The 17662-nt window shown below is 44.8% G+C and overlaps 1 protein-coding gene across 7 annotated transcripts in view; it reads left to right on the top strand.

The window, feature by feature from the left end:
* The first annotated feature begins 10240 nt into the window (after positions 1-10240).
* The window catches only part of ADAMTS6 (ADAM metallopeptidase with thrombospondin type 1 motif 6), a 118778-nt gene continuing 111356 nt past the window's right edge, over positions 10241-17662 (top strand). For 5 of the 7 annotated variants that reach the window (XR_014539621.1, XM_083576030.1, XM_083576032.1 and 2 more), the window contains exon 1: positions 10241-10831. Coding sequence is in view for 1 of the 7 variants with exons in the window: in XM_083576024.1 (XP_083432150.1) it covers positions 10823-10831 (9 nt within the window). In the remaining 6 variants the exon portion in view is untranslated. Of the gene's footprint in view, positions 10832-13332; positions 13694-17662 lie in introns of those variants that run through there. The other 2 variants (XM_083576024.1, XM_083576029.1) reach the window with 2 other exon arrangements.

Below are 17662 nucleotides of genomic sequence, written 5' to 3'. Positions count from 1 at the left end.
AGTGAATTCTTCACACACACACAGACAGACATATCATCATATATACAAATGGCAGCTTCAGTACTCTGAGTGCCACTCCTTACTTAGCTAAAATGGCACTATCCACATGCATGCACACGCACATGAGGAAACATGAGCAGGCAACAACAACAAAACCCTAAGATGGGAATGTCTGCTTTTAAAACAGATGCATATTTTCAACATTAATCTTAAACCAAAATAACGCAAGAGGCATTTAAGAGGTAGGGATTTTTGAATATTTTGGGCTAAAAATATAAACCCTTATCAATCTTTTGAAGTAAAATATCTTCTCCTGTGTTCTTACAGCAAATAATAGCTTTTTCATATTTTTCTTTTAAAAAACAACTTCTCAGCTCTTTTAAGACTTCTTTTGCTGTCAAATCAAATGAAAGGAGGCACTGGTAAAACTGTAAAAACCCAGAGTTTTGAATTTTAAGACTAATCTCTATTTCATTTGAAATTACTCCTTCACATTTTTCTTCTTCATATGTAAACAAAATGTGCTGTGAGGAAATCATAGATCCAGGTATTTTATAATGACCTCCTGTGCCTTATTCATTGTGTCCACAGAAGTGGGGTGAGGAGAAGAGCTGAGGGCACATCAGTCTGGGGACAAACAGCACACAGCCTTGTTAGCTGCCACAGAGGGCCCCAATCTGGTTGGGCCTAGCTGAACATTTGGAAATCTTAGATCATCTTGGGGGCAGTACAACCAGTTCATTTCACTGAAGAAAAACTAGAAATGTTCAGAGCTCCTTTCCCAAAAAACAGGCAAAACACTTAAACACCACTAAGCAAATAAAACACAGACCAAAAAGCAGCAGCCAACCCCGACCAAATAATCACTAAAGAGTGAGAGAGAGAAAATCTCAATTAAAAAATAAAAATTAGGGGTAGGAAGCCTGTGCAGGCACTAGTCTGAGGACACTGATGCCAGTGGATACAGCTTCTGTTACAGTGGTACCTCTGGTTACAAACTTAATTCGTTCCAGAGGTCCATTCTTAACCTGAGGTACCACTTTAGCTAATGGGGGCCTCCCACTGCCGCTGTGCCGCTGCTGCACAATTTCTGTTCTCTTGAGGTAAAGTTCTTAACCCAAGGTACTACTTCCGGGTTAGTGGAGTCTGTAACCTGAAGTGTTTGTAACCCCAGGTGTTTGTAACCTGAGGTACCACTGTATTTTGGTAAAAATCAGGGTACAATAGCCTGACATCCCCCTGAAGGGTTGCCTGGAAAACTGTATTACAAAATGCAGAGAACTGTGAGGTTTCATGGGGAGACTGGGAGATTTGCAGTCGAATCTAACAATGCTAGTTGGTGTGTGAAGGGGTTAAGGACCACAGAGTTCTAAATTGCTAGAGCAGACTATGATGCCACATCTGCTTTTCTCCAAAGAGGGAGGAAGTAAGGCTTGCTGCCTGTTCCTTTCTCTCACCCTCCACTTCTCCCTTCTGCTCCACATGAAGGAGACAGTCATGCCTCAACTGAGCTCTCTGCTTAGATAGGTATCTGAGGCTACCTTGCTTTATATTTTTCAACTAAGAAAATTTCCCTGCATTTTATCGTTGCTTCAAAGGAATGTGCAAGTCTGAGACCTAGTAACTGTAAGTAAATTATTTTAAACTTACCTTGTAGTCTGTGGTCTGTTTTATTAAAAAAAAAAAAACAGAAAGGGGGCCAGCTGCTGTAAGGAGCTGAAGCATGATAAAAAAAAAGGTTTAAAATCCCTATTCCTATGCTTTATTAAAGCTGCCCAACAATGGGATTTAAACTCTGTTACTGGGGCTCTTTATGTGCAAGCCCTTTGTTATAAAAACAGGCACAAGTTGCTTTTCTTTTGTGTTAACTCACACACATGGGCCTGTATAGGATCAAATATAATTAATGTATCCTCTTACTAATAGCCATCAGAAACCACTCCCACTGTTGTCCCATCCCATCACAAGAAGGGGACACCGCAGCTACCTGTACTTTTTGTGTGGTTTATATCATAAACTCTCACTGTGCTAACTGGAACCTGATTTGAAGGTTAATTTGCTAACCAAGCACAGGATTCCATAATGTAAATTTTCCCATTGAATGAACCTGCAGCCATACACATGGGTGTAGCCAGTATTTTTGTTAGTGGGGAGCTTTTATTGGGGGGTTGCAGTATCTCAGATTCGTATTGATTTAGGGGAGGCAGCTGCTCCCCTGCCCCGTCCTAGGCTGCACCCATGGCCATACAAACAGGAAACAGGCTGATTTTCAAAGCTGTCTGCCTGAGGTGGGAATTTAAGAGTTGATTCATGGTATTTTCACATGGAAACACTTGTCAAATCAGAAACTCTCTTGAAGAAACTGAGGCAGTACAAACCTGTGAGAAGTCTCATCTCTTGAGTAAGAGAATGTTTAAAGTAGCAATCTCCAAGGTTTGAGAATGAGCTAACACACACTTAAAACTGAAATTAAATTATAGTGGTGGGATTATTTTTCCTTCCATTGAGCTCCCCCATTCTCATTAACTGGATCTGCAGCTCCAGGATAATTCTGTAGTCATCATAAACTTTAGATTCTCAAATAATAAGCAGCTGCTAAAAATATATTCTTCCTTTTACATCGGAACAGGAGATTGCATTCCATCCTGTTGGATGATGACCTGTCCTCAGCCATCCACACGCTTGTAACCTGAGAGGCTGCCTTAGTCTCTTGATCCAGACTGTCCCAGGATAGTTCTGTTCTGCAGGAACTCTAGAATTGCCAATTTCATTGTCTGTTTCAAAATACAGGTTTTCTTGGCGGATGCAGGTTCGTTAAAGATGACAAATAGCATGGTTGGTAATGAAAATGTCAGCTAACAGACAATTGTTTAGCCTTCTGTAGCTTTTTGTGGATACAGGCAGAGCTGCACTACCCTCCCCATACACACCTGCCCCTCCTAATTCCTGGAATCCTGTGGTTTCTTGCTTTAAATAAAGGCACTTTTCTCTTACTTTTAATATATCTGAATCATTAACTGGAAGTTAATAGGGCTTACTTCAGATTAAAGATGTTTAGAAATCGAACATGTTGCTGGAAAAAGCTCGCCTGCCTCCTGATTACCCAAAATACACTTTGCACCTTCTCTATTCCGGCCATACTTGTTTTATACAGTCTGAAGAATGGTTGCTGTTGTTGTATTAATTTATGAATCACCCCTCACATAAGTCTCAAGGCAATTTACATTCATACGATAGGAACAATACAAAGAAGGGTTTTAAAGCAATAATAACAACCACGGGGTATGGGTTTAAAAACAATACAAACAAGCAATCAAGGCATGGGCCTAATTTCTGCCCGCCCCTGATTCACTTGGCATCAAATGTCTTCAGCAGTTTTTGGAAAATACAAATAGTGTGTGCCTGAAGGAAATCATGGACAGGATAGAAGACAACAAAAACTCAGTACTGACAAGGCCAGGGTACTGTTGATAGGTCCTAAGAGATGTTCTGGAAGGGTTAAAATATCAGGCTCATAGTCTGGAAGTGCTCAAATGCCCTCAGAATGCTTTTCATTACCTAAGGCTGGTGTGCCAACTGCACCTCCTATTGGAAAGAGTCTAGCTACAGTTATCCCTGCTTTGATAACCTCCAGGCTAGACTGCTGCAATGTGTTGTATATGTGGCTTCCTTTGAAGACTACCTGGATACTTCACTTGGTTTTTAAAAAAACAAAAAACACCACTAGGTGACTAACAGGGACTGGGAGTTGGGAAATAAATATTGCCAGAGCTTAAAGAGCTCATTTGGCTTCTGGTCTGTTCCCAAACATAATTTTAAGTGCTGGTGCTTAGACCCTCCTCTGAGTGGCTTGACCATCTGAAGTGAAGCAGGCAGAGGGGAGAGCCATTTCAGTTATGGTGCCTCATTTGTGGAACTCCTCAAGGTGACTCCATTTGTGTCTTTTACGCACCAAGCAAACTCCTTTTTTATTTCTACAAGCTTCTACTGTCCCTTCTACTGTGATTTTTATTAGTATTGACGTTCAGTTTTTATTGTGTTTTTATTAGCTGTTGTAAACCACCCTGAAACTTTTAAATTGAAGTCTGTGTAAAAATGTTTCAAATTATTGTGTGAAGAAATTAAACTGTTCAGCCATTTTGTGTTGGATATCTTTAAACTATAAACTGTTTGCTTTCCTTTAGTTTTTGCTAGGTGGGTGGGTAATGTCAGCTAAGGAAATAAAACCAAAGATGGAAGGTGGGGCAGAGAGAGTCCTGGGATTGTTTACATTCATCTGTCTCAATAGACAATGGAGTGTGCAGACTGTAGCACTGAAGTGACCTCCCCGGGACGCAAGCCTGGGCAGTGTGTATGGAGGTCCTGGGCTACCCAGATGACAAGACCTCCCCTCTCGGCCTCACTGATGTGGTCCAAAGGAAAGCACAGCAATACATTTGGCTGTGGTAGAAGGCCACATCCAACACAAGGCCACATTCAACTGACTTAGGGACTCCACTCCCAATTTGTGTAGGGTTTACTCCTTAGCCTTTTCTTCTCCCAAAGATAGCCCACAAGGCAGCAGAGGTTTAGGGTCAGAGTTTTCATTCTACTAAATGGGCCACCTTCCCAGGTTGACAAGTCCCATCTGCCCCTCACTTCCCTGTACAGCACATGCAGAAACCGCCTTCTGATTAGCTAAGAGGTTAGGAGAAAGTCAGAACAGTTTCTATACGAGAATTAGAGGGGGGGGGGACAAAAGAGCTAGGGGGGGTGGAATGTCACCAGAATGGAGTGTTGCAGAGGACCTAGACTCCAGAGACAAAAAACAAACAGAACTTTGTATGACCTTACAATATTCACAGATCTTGCTAAATCCGCTAACAAAGTACAATTTATTCTAGATGTTTTCAAAGAGATGTTTACACAATTACATTGTTGGATAACAATGACCACAGAAGCAGCACCACAACAACCAAAAAACCATTCCATAGAATGATATTTCATTAGCGGTGGCTATGTGTCCTATTTTCCAGAAGGCTGTTAGAGCTGCCCAGTTTAAAGATAAAGATCCACAGAAAGGGAGAGCATGGGCCTTGAAGTTGCCAGTCAACGCTTAGCACCTTGACAACAGACTACGGAGGCACACAGGTCACATGGTCACAGTCATCTGTGCTACACATCCTTTGGGAGGGGAGCAGTGTAGAAGTGGCCACCTTACATTTTGGCTGTGCAGCACTCAGGTCCAGCTCAGATTGATTTGTCCCCACAATAGGCCAGCCATTACCAAATCACAGACAGAGGATGCAGTTATTAGCTACATCTCTTTGAAGTTCCTGAAATGTCAACCAATATTCTGTTACAACCTGATGTTAATCATTTTGACATTCTGGAAAAGGAATCTGATTGTCTCAAGAATGCAGAAACACCATTGCTCAAGTAGATGACTGGACAGAGTTACACTACGATTGCTCACTGTATTTCTCGCTTCCACTTTTGGCAATTTCCATGACAAATTATTTGAAATCCAGCCATCGCCCAAATAAGGTGAAATCAGAGTTGGCCCTATATTCTATTTTGACCAGCTTGAAAGACTATGCATTTATGCCAGATTTCATGCCTCTGGACGTTTTGAGCAACTCTTGATAAATATAACCCTTACAGCTATACTAAACCTACAGATGGGGAGTTGAAGAGCATTCAAGTGAGAATTGTTGTGTCAAGACAAAACGTAGTCACACATCTGACCATACTGGAAAAAAACTCAGCTTTGGCATGTCTTCTTAATAAGGTTTGCTTATCTGCTGCACTGCTGGATCATTAAAAATAATCAGGTGGAAATGATTGCTTTATACACTGATGTGAGCACTTTGAATTGGGCCTGAAAACAAACTGGCAACCAAAGCAACTGTTTTAAAACTGGGGTGGTATGTGATGTCAAAGAAACCCCAGCCAGTAGTCTGGCTGCTGCATTTTGGGCCAACTGAAGTTTCTGAGTTGTCTTCAAGTTGTTTTCTGGAAGTTATCAGAGCATAGAGTAAAGCAGACATTTCTGTCCAAAAGGGGCCATATTTTCTCCCTTTTTCTATCTTTTCTCTCTGTTTTTTATTATTTAGATTAGTTTGGTTTTTATTGTTTTCTATGTTGAAAACTATCAATAAAATTGATTACATCATGGCTCTCCTTGTCTTTTCTCTGAACTAAGAGGCCCCAAATGTAACCTTTCCACAAAACAGAGTTGCCCCAACCCTTTCATCATGTTGGTTGAACCTTTTCCAGATCTGCAATATCATTTTTGGGGGGTGAGAGGACCAGAACTGTATCCAATATTCTAAGTGTTTTCTCACCGGAGATTTGTATAATGGGCAGAGCTAGTTTAATCACTAGGCAACTGCTTAAGTTGACCACTGCCTCTTGTGGGAATGAATTCCGTCATTTTAACTATGTGCTGTGTGAAGAACTACTTTCATCTGTCCGTCCAATTCTAGTACTTTCTACAAATCTAATCATACCTTCTCTCTCCACAAGCTTTGTCAAAAGTACCAATGAGATCTTCAATACAACCTTAAAACAACGCAACCATAGTTATGGCTAGCATCATTTCTGGCACAAAGTGAAGCATGTATCTTACAGAAAGAAGGAAGATTATTTCATGAGAAGAAAAAATATTTTTGTCAGGAAAAAAAGTGTTTGTAGTCCTTCTAGAATACTTCTAACAAATGTAAAGTAAAGTACAGAGCTTAGCCCAGCTACCTAGAAAGTCTCCCTTCTGCACCCCAACCAGTCATCTGGCACCTTGAAAAGCAGTATTTCATGCTGTCTTTCAGCTCTTTTATATTAAAATACTGAGCTGCTAGCAGATACTGTGCAAGTCAATTGGAACCACAACATGAACTTTTCATAATGTTGTGAAAAGAAACTGTTGAATTTGATCTCTGCCCTTTCACTTCAGTAACGTGTCTATTGACATATTTAATCGTTTAATGGCTATAGCAGGAACAGCAGCAGCTGAATCCAGTTTATATTTCAATGCCCACAATGTTAAGAGTTTATACATTTAACTTTCTAAAGGTAAGATCCTATGTACACTTGGTAATCTTGACTGAAATGATTTATTTCCAAGTAAAGTTGTCTCCTTGCTCCCACTACCTAGCAGGACAATACAGACCCAGAATTCAACAGCTGGATTTTTTTTTTATTTAGAACATTTTATATTTCACCTTCAGGGCCAGATTTAGGTTTGATGAGGCCCTAAGCTACTGAAGGTAATGGGGCCCTTTATATGTCCAGCTGTCCTTTGTCAACAAATTGCCGCTGTTTTTTGTGTTGTATATGTGCTATATGGTAATTTATGGACCTAATAGGTATCTAAAGCGATTTGCACATAACAAATAGGAGCCTACACAACACAAAACACTGTTGCTGTACGTAGGTTTTCTTTTATTTGTTTTTTATCTTATATTTTGGAAATGTACATCCAGTTGTTTTTCCCCTTTAATTTTTTTTGGGGCCCCCAAGAGAATGGGGCCCTAAGCTATAGCTTGTTTAGCTTAATATGTAAATCCAGCACTGTTCACCTTTCTTACATTAGGTGGTGTAGATTAGACCTTCCACCTACCAAGGCATTTGTTTGCACAATACCAAAACAATAAGACAAATAGCAACTGAAACCATACCACATATTTTAATGAGGTCTTTCGAAACTTTCATAACTTGTCCAACAATGCCTATTCTTCAAAATATTTTACAAAAGTGCATTCAATTTCTGGTTCTAAGGGTGCAACTGCCATATCTTTTTTTGTCCCAATATTACTTCAGACAATGGGTGATTAACATTAACCCTTCACGGAGCTGTATAAAGCAAAAGCGCAGTGAATGATTTGTGACCCACAATGAACTCAGGCAGAACATTTGCACATTTCCATCTAAGGGGCACTCAGATAGATCTGCCACATTCTAGGGGCAGACAGAATGAATATTGAATATCTTGCATTCGCTCCCTTTTCCTTTGGACCGCCGCCGGCCGCAGGATGGCGCCCTTTGAGCAATTTCAGCCGGGAAAACAGCCTGTGTAACGAAATACTTCTGCAGCTGGATCCATGCTACTTTTAAATGGACACATCTGCACAGTACAGTTTCACTCCTTGCTCACGTCGGGTGTTACAGAGGCTTCTGAAGTCACTGGGTACACAAGCACATAAAATATCGACGAACGCGAGATGACTTCCAATTTCTGATCTCGTCGAGTCCAAATGCAGGACTACGTGGCGGTGGGTGCGTTTCTGTTAAGAATCTGACCTGCCCAAACCCAATATGTTTCTTCTCCCCAATGGCAAGCCCCGTTTCTCCATTTCAGCGGGCAGGATGGGACCAATTCCAATCGGAGGTCACGATGGGGACTCTCGCCTCTGCGTGATGATCCTTTTCGGAACCGCTCCCTTGGACCATTCCATTCTGAATCCTGCGTTACTCTAAGGCAAGGGTTCATGGGCTGACCAGAACGGTCACACCTACGTACCTCCGGTGTAGGATGAAAATGATGATGATAGGCAATGGAGTATAATGTTCACAGAGAAGCTTGAAACCTTAGAGTGGCAGAGCTTTATAGGCAGGTGGCTTCTTCCCACTCCGTTTTTTTGACCCATAGGAAACGGACTTGGCAGTTTTGTAAGTGGGGTAAGGTTTCGAGACGCCAGTTCTGCCTCCTAACAACCCCTTTTTCCAGTGTCGCAAAGGTTTCTCTATGGGGGTGGGGTGCAACATTTGTTCTGCCTGCCTTAAATGCATACTTGTATTTTCGACCCCCTCCTGCAAGTGTGTGTGTGTGTTCCTGACTTTCTGTTTCTGGAATTGGACTATTCTCTCCCCGCTCCCCCCCGCCCAGAGCTTTTGGGTCACCGTAAATGAAAGCGAAAGTGTCTTGTTTGTGAGGCGCTTGAAAGGATGAAGGCTGAACGCATGAATTATCGATACAGTTTTTTAAACTACTATGTCCTATTGGCGATATATTCCTACACGCAGCAACCCCCACAGTGGTCTCTGCTGCTGCAGTCACTGATATTCTCCAGCCAGTGAACTTTTGAGAAGGGGTGGGAGTCGTGGGACAAAATCAAGCTGTAACAACCATACCGGCTACCAATTCAAAAGCCAGCCAGTTTCTTATCCCCATCTGGAAATAATGTACTTCGGGCGGGTGGGGGGGGAGAGGCTCTCCTAGAGCACAGGGTCAGTTCAGTGCGCAGAAAAGGGGGCGGGAGAAGCAGCCGTCAATGCCGTGCTCAGATCTTCCGATATAAGATCTTATCGTGCAACCCAGCATCGTGGGATCACGGGGATAAAGTTGCCAAAATGTACAATTTGCAAAAACCAAGGATTACTGAGGACTACTTCACACATTACTTTTTAGGTGTACAGTACATTTAAGTGTATTGTGTGAATAAAACAAACACGTGTCTGGATACAAGTGCGTCGTACAGGGGCTACATAACTAGCGCATAGACCCTGAGGGTGGGGGCTCGGTAATTTCTGGTGGGGCTAGCCTTTATGGCTCTCTTGTGTGCTGCCTAAAAGGGGTCGTTTTAACTCCCTTGTGTAAACGAGACGTAGCAAACAACATCCAGAAACCACATTTCACCCCTTGCTTTTCAATGCATCGGAGCCGTTCACACATTCAGTTGTCAACCCGGGTTTGCTGCTACGTAACGTCTGGAACGACCATGCTTACTACGTTGTTATTCTTAAAATTATCACCGTGCCATTTTTTCCCGCACACTGTCAAGCCCATCCAAGTTTGCACCCAAGTCAGGCCTGCGGGAATCAACCCCAGGCTGGGGTCGCCCGCTTGCCCTTTGCCTTGCTCCTTCCCTTCCCCGCTCCCTCTTGTTTAAGCGGACTCCAGAGATCTTTTAACGTTCCCCGGGTTGCGGAGGTTTTTCCCAGTGACACGAGCCCATCCGGAGCCAAGTCTCCTTTTCCTCCATCTCAGCAGAGCTGCTTTAAAACAGCTCTGAAGAAAGGAGAGGAGAAGCACGAGGCGCGCGGGAGAGACGCGAGACTCCCCCCCATTCATTATGAAGCACTTTGAGGAGTGCGAGCGGGGCGGGGGGGGGCCGAGGAAGTTTACATTGCCTCGAGCCCCCTGCGGCTTTCCTTTCGCCCCCTCGCCTGTTACCCTGATTGTACCTCCGCGTCCCCCTCCCCCTCCACGTGATGGGCCCGACATGCGCAGCAGCGCCAGGGGCGCCGGAGGCACATTTGCAGACTGACGTCAGTGTGCACAACCTCTCAGGCCAAAATAGTCCGCTGCTGCTGCAGCTCCAAACTTGGCTGAAGGCCGGTAGTGAGAAGAGATCTCGAGCTACTTCAACAAAACTTTCTCTCCAGTCTTTCCTGCTCCCTCTCTCCCCCTTTCCTTTCCTTCCCTCTCTCTCCTCCTGATGGTATTCACATAATAGCTCTGCATTGGAAGGGGTGGCCAAGAAGAAAAACCCCCATCCCAAATTCAGTCTTTTCCCCCCTCCTCTCCCCACTTCCTTTCTACCCCTTTCCCTTCTCTCTCTTCCTCCCCCCCCCGCCCCCACTTTTTGGTTGTAAAAGACAAAAATATGCAGGGTGCTTAGATAAGGCTGGATGAATTGATGGCATCCCTTCTCTTGCCTAGTCAGTCCGTTCTCTCAGCTTCCCCTTTTTAGAAAAAAAAAGTCTATAGAGGATTTCATTCTGCTCTAGAATATAATTCTGGCGTTGGCTTGCCAAGAGGGGAAATCAGAGAGAAGGAATACGGGAACCCTCCAAGTGCTATTTCCTATTGTTTGAAACTCACTTTATAGCAGAGAAATTGAAGATGAAAACGGTAAGGAAAGAATTCACCGGACTCTTTGCCTTATGATTTATTTATTTTTATTTTTGTCTCCCGCATAATGGTGCGTTCAGATGTGGAGCTGGGGTGGTTTATAATGCACTAGGCGAAGTGGATTTTGAATAATTTCAGAGGAACCTTTGAGCTCTGGGGATTAAAAAGTGGGCGCGGAGGGGGGGATCGGGGCGCGCGCGAGGAACTTCTGAGGCAAAGCAGCTTGGTTTAAGTGTGCTCTTGAGCAGTGAAAACTTTTCTGTTTCGGAAGCAAGAAAAACAATGGTTGGCAAAATAATGCGAGCCCTTTTTGTTTGTCGGTTCTTTTAAACTCATTGACTTTGCTTCTGCTATTCTAAAGCCCATCATTTGGTTGTGTCACGTCAGTGCCTATATAAATGGGGGAGACAAGTGCATATTTTCGTGTGTGCATGCGACTCTAAAGGGTCGCATTGATGTAATAGCTGGAGCCCGGATGCTCGCCTGAAGGAGAGAGACATTAAGCTCTTAAGAGGCTAATGGGAGAGATGGGAGAGTGTAGCTTTGATTTAGCCCTAGACGCGGAGGGAGTTGCTAGACTCGCAACGCTTGCCGAGACGATTGAATCGCTGTGTGTGTGTGTGTGTGTGTGTGTGTGTCTTTTCAAAGGAGTTTTTGGGGAAGGGGAGGCAAAGGTGTGTGGCCGGAGGGTGGGTGGGGGACTAACTGGGACCGTGCTCCCGGCTAATGTGTGTCCACTCTCTTGTCTTTGCTAATTTCTTTCATTGTTGTACAAGAGGAGAGAAAAAGAGAGCGCGAGAGTCAATCTCAGACTCTTGTTTTTATTTGGACTGCCTTTGCAACGCATTTGGGCCTCATGCCAAGTGTCTGGGTCACACGCGTTTTATCCAAATAGATTTAGCGCTGCTGTCTGGAAATGGGCTGCTGAATGTTAACTTTAGGATCAGCTCCACCAGAACAGCTACAGACTCTTCCCTGGGGTGGGGGGTGGGGAGAGGCGAGGCGGGGGAAGAGGGCTTTTGTTCTTTAGAGTTCTCTCCGAGGGGGTAGATGTAAAATGTTCTTTTGTACTCAAAAGGCATGAATGTGTGCGGGGGGGGGGGAATCTGGTTTAAAAGATTGTTTTTAAGTAGTCTGGACTTTCAGCAGTAAAAAATGACAGCTGATCCTTTAGAAAGTTAAGGAGGGGGAGAAGAGGAGGAGGAGGGCGGCACAAAGTTTTACAGATAACTTGACTTTTGCCCTCCTCCCCACCCCCATCCTTCACCACCCAGGTGGCAGCTGATCTGGCGAGTTGCATTGCAAGTGAGAGACGAAGCAGCAGCAGCAGCGCTTTTATTCCTGTCTTGCTGCTTATTCGCGATGCAATCCTGCGTGTGCTTACTTGGGAGTAAGCGCCATTAAACTCAATGGAACTTGCTTCCGAGTAAATCATACGCCAGGCTGCACACACCCACACCTCTTTTCCCTTTGGTGTTGGCTCCGTTGCTTAGCTAATTATTTAAAGGCCGTGAAAAGGAGCCCTAAACTCCAAAAACCTTCATTTGTTTCTTTTTTAAAAATCTAGTGCGCCCTTCAAATCAGGCTTTTTTTGTGTGTGGTGCTTTGTGTCTATGCAACAGCCGCTCTGTAAAAACCTGGTGTGGGAGAAGCGACGTATAGAAGCCAATACCTGTGATTGATAGGACACCCACTTCCCCTCCTCGCCTGTCGTCGCTTTGCCTTAGCAACCCCTCGTCGTCCCAGGGATCACTGGCCGCTTCTCGGGAGTCCTGCCCATTCAAGACGTCTCTCTCTCCCTCTCCGCCCCCCCCCCGCTCACTCCTTGCCAGGAGAGGCTCTGTGACTTGCATGAGAGCAGCCAGGAGCCCGGGCGGTGGGGGATGGGCGCCGCGGCTGCATCTTTCTCCCTCGCGCGCTCTGTCAATATGCAACGGGGAGCTCCCGCCAAGCAATATATGCGCCTCTTGCTCCGAGGCTTAGCTGCCAGATGCCCCTGTGTGTCTGAAGGCCGCTTCACCTGAAAGCCGCTCTGCAGCAGACATTGCCCAGAAGTAGAGGAAACGGGTCTCTTTATCCCTTGGATGAGCAAGCAAGGCTGGCAGGCAGCACTTCTGGGTTTTGTTTGCAAGGCGAGGCGGCGACCTTCACTTTTGCTCTGTTTTCGTTTTGCATTTTTATGTTGTGAGCCGCCCTGTGATCTTCGGGTGGAGGGCGGTATACAGATGAACAAAATTAACAAAATGCTTGTTTAACCTGGAGGTTCTGAACAAAATGCTTGTTTAACCTGGAGGTAGGCTGTATAATTGTGTATTGCTTTGTAACGATTTGTTGGGTCTCTGGACCGTAATAAAGGTTGATGATGAAGTACAATTAACAACAACAACGCCTGATCTAGACAAGCGCTCGCTCTCTCCCTCTCTCCACCCCCTCCCGCGGCGTCCTCTCTCCTGGGGAGCGGATGTATTTGCAGGAGTTTTTTGCGGCTTAACGCCAGGCCATTAGTGGGCCACAGGTGCTACCGCCAGAGCCGAGTAATGTCTGAGCAAACATTGCCCAGGGAGATAGATGATGCGGCTGGAGAATGAGGCTCATTGAAAAGAGCGGCGGCTGCTGTTGGTGCCGGCGGCGGCGGCGGAAAGCCGATGGGTTCAGTTTCTCTGCTGCTGCTGCTGCTGCTGCTGCTGCTGCCGCTGCCGCCTTTGGAGGCAGGCCCAGGGCCGGTGGTGGTGGCTGACTGAGCTGCAGGCGCTGTACCGTTGCCAAGGCTCCGGCGGGAGAAGGAAGGGAGGCCGTTTGCAGGCGGCGGGAAGGAGCCTGCGAGCACAGGCTCTCGCTGCTGCTACCTGTTTGCACCAAGAGGTGACTTGAGTTAGGTTGGCAGGGTCGCCCAGGGTTCAGAAATCTGTCCTCAAGTACCTTGAAATATGTGAAATAATGATCAAAAAGGTGTTTCTGCCCACGTGCAGGGTGTCTTTCTCTCACCATGGAACAGCTGCAGGCAGTTTTCTCTAACCCCCCCCCCCCCAAGTTAAGGATTAACCATTAAGAAGCAGAAAGGCAAAACAGTGGTACCTTTAATAATAAATATTAATATTTAATAAATAATGCCTTTATTAGGACCTTTATTCCCCGAAATATGGGTAGAGCTCAGTTGGCAGGGATGCGGGTGGTGCTGTGGGTTAAACCACAGAGTCTAGGACTTCCTGATCAGAAGGTTGGCGGTTTGAATTCCCGTGACGGGGTGAGCTCCCTTTGCTCGGTCCCTGCTCCTGCCAACCTAGCAGTTTGAAAGCACGTCAAAGTGCAAGTAGATAAATAGGTACCACTCCGGCGGGAAGGTAAACGGCGTTTCCGTGCGCTGCTCTGGTTCGCCAGAAGTGGCTTAGTCATGCTGGCCACATGACCCGGAAGCTGTACACTGGCTCCCTCGGCCAATAAAGCGAGATGAGCGCCGCAACCCCAGAGTCGGCCATGACTGGACCTAATGGTCAGGGGTCCCTTTACCTTTACCAGTTGGTAAAGGGCTTCCTGAATTCTCTAGGTGCAGTTGGTAAAGGCTTATGCCTGAATCTCTGGCGAGCTTCTGTTGGTCAGTACCTACAATACTGAGCCAGATGGACCAGCATGAGACAGGTTCATAGGACCAGTGTAAATGTCACAAAGTCATGAGCAAGCTTTCATGTTGTCCTTCATCAGGAAAGCTATTGAGCAAAATAAACAGAGATGGGTGGGAGGGGGAAAAACCCACACAGAATTACAGTATGTTTTACTTCTAAGCCTGCAGTTCTTGAGATGGAGTGTAGGAGGAGTCATAGAATTGTAGAGTTGGAAGGAACACCAAGGATCATCTAGTCCAGCCCCCCTGCAATGCAGGAATATGCAGGTGACCCTTAAGGGGATTGAACCCAGGACCTTGGTGTTATCAGCACTACACTCTAACCAGCTGAGTTAACTGGAAAGAGTAGTCGTACAGACATAATTGGATTAGGCTCAGTGGGTGCAGGGCATATCCTTGGGTGTTGGGGCAAAAGTGAAGCAATTGTTCACCCTTTGCTGAAAATATGAAATCTGCTTCTGTCTCCAGCTATTTCCAGGAGAGACAGATTAACTGAGTGAGAGCTATTTTTGACTCAGTTCTTGGTCAAAAAGGCTTATACTCTAAAATACATGATGATGGCACACAGTGATGGGAAGGGAGAAGGGAAAAAGCGAGCTCAGCATCAGTTTTTACCCTATAGCCAGCAGGACTTGGAAGCATGTCCCTTGCTTTTTTGTCCCAGTGAGGCTAGGAGCCATCTGGACTTTTTAAATTCCGAGCAGGATTAGAAGCTGTTTGGACCCTGATCTTCCTAGCAATTTCTCTTCTCTATCCCACCTCCTGGCCAGCTGTGTGAAAAATTGTAGGTCTTCCTTGCAGTACTTGAGCTTCCCTGGATGGTCTCCCATCAAGGTAATCCAGCTTGGTTTAGTTTCCTAGCTTTGGGTGGTATGGCCAGAGGTGTCTGAGATTAGAGATCCCAGTCCAAGTACAAGAACAAGCCATTGGGGCAAGCCAGACTACCTGAGGAAGTAGGGCTTGGGTAGGTCTGAGACCTTGAGTCCCTATCCTACCCACAACATTTTTTTGGTAGGTAGCCCTGAGGCTGGGAAGCCTGGTAGACTACCTGGTTAATTTGGGTACAGTAAGTTCAGTTGGAGCAGACTGGCCTGCTGGTGGGATCCCTCTGATGGCATGTCTCTTGGACTGGCTTGGTTCTGGCACTTCTCTGGAAATGAAGCATTGGTTCAGTGGCTGCCAGCCCTGCAAAGTTTCCCTGCTCAGGAAGGAGAAGGGTGAAGAACACCAGAGATCCCTTTGCATGGCCTCTATCATTGCAAGCTTTCTAAAATAGTTATCCGCTGCAGAAGGAAACTGAGGTGAATGTCAGTGTAACTATATCATGTCCTCGCCACTGCTAATATATTTATAGCATTTTAATTGTAGCATATTGAAGGAGAAGAAAGGCAGGTTTGTGCTAGTCAGGAAAGGCTGCTAAACCAATCACCTGCACCTCCACAGAGTTCCCCTGTGCACTATTTATTGCTGCTTTTCTTCACCTAGACTTTACTATTCCAGAGAGGCTTTTTCCATTAGGCACATGACGATTGGATTTACATATGTGTTAAAAATTAATCCAGATGAACACTTGCTGCTTTCTCCCCCTCCCCCCTAAGTAGAAAAACGGGGTTTAGGCACAGAAACTGATTTGGTAGCCCTGCATGATGATCTTTGTCATGAGAGAGACAGGGGAAACATGTCCTTGTTAATTCTCCTCGACTTCCCAGCAGCTTTCAATACCATCGACCATGGCCTCCTTCTGGAGCGGCTGTCTGAGTTGGGAGTGGGTGGCACTGCTTTGAGGTGGTTCTGGTTCTACTTGGATGGTTGTTCCAAGATGTTTGGGGAGTGTTTTTCAGCCCCATGGAGCCTTCAATGCGGAGTTCCTTGGGGCTCAATTTTCTCCCCTATACTATTTAGCATCTACAGTACATGAAATGGCTGAGTGGGGTCATCCAGAGGTTTGGATGACATTGTCAGCAATATGCTGATGACACACATTTCTACTTCTCCTTTACATCTGCAGGCGAGGCAGGGGATGTGCTGGACCAACAACCCCTAGCTTCTGTTTAGCCTGTGTTGCAGTGAGATGGTTTTCCTTTTAGAGGCAGGTGGGCTGAGTTTCCAATTCTTTTGTGTCAAATGCTCTGGAGGGATAGAATTTGGTTGTAAATCTCATGAAAGGATCTACAGAATGCCAAGTGGAATACGTTTTGTGCAGCGTTTTATTTGTATGCATGTGAGATGCTTTAATAGGGTTTGGGCTCAATTCACATTCCACTTACTCTGTTATATACTTGAATATCACTACTTTGGAATACATCGGTTGTGATTGGCATCTTCACTTAGAATAGAATCAGAAAAGAACTATTTGAGATTAAGCAAACCTTTCTGAAATGCTTTATATGGCTTAGTTTAGTTTAATAACATATTTAAAGAGAAACTTCAGAGTTAAAGACTTCAGAGTGTGAAGGGGTGGCGATTGAAGGAATAAGGGATATATATTTAACAGTAAAGTTGGTTAGCCATACACATATTTTATACACACATTTGTACCCACACATAAACATACTGTGCATGCACAAACACTTGCTCAGTAAAAAGTAAATTAGGTCTGCTGATGTAATAATGACTGGGTAGAATTCTGTAGCCCTTTTGTGAAGAGAGCCAGACTGCATAGTAATGTAATAGTCCCTTCTGGTATTAAAATATATGAATGAAAATGCTGATAAACCCAACTAATCCCAACACCTGCAAGATTGTCTCAGCCAAAATTAGGCCACCTGCTTGCAAAATACTGGACACCAGTGTTTCCATGCTTCACAGGTGGACAAGTCTTATTTTATATAGACTAAGAACATGTGCATACTGTGGTACAGTATATGGTGCAGCTTTAATGTATTCACATGATTATGCATTTTGCAGAGCCATTTGATGCTATGTTTGCTGTATACCTTTAGCCTCAGAAATCATGGCCTCAACCCACAGAAAGTCACAACTTAAGGCCTATTGAGATTTGGTGGTGGGGGGTTCTCATTGATCTGAAGCGGACTTTGTCTTGGGCAAGCCTTGAGTGCATGAAGATTTTTAGAGTGTGGTTGAGTGGAAATGCTGCATTTTATTCTGCACTCTTTGATATTAAGATTATTACTGTTCAAGTCTTAGTGCTGTGTTGTTTAGTGCTGGACTTGATTATAGAATCTTAGTTGGGAGGGACCCAAGGGTCATTT

The sequence above is a fragment of the Podarcis filfolensis genome, assembly GCF_964270895.1.
Source record: "Podarcis filfolensis genome assembly, chromosome: 11".
Taxonomy (NCBI): Eukaryota; Metazoa; Chordata; class Lepidosauria; order Squamata; family Lacertidae; genus Podarcis; species Podarcis filfolensis.
This window is presented reverse-complemented; position numbering and strand designations above follow the sequence as displayed.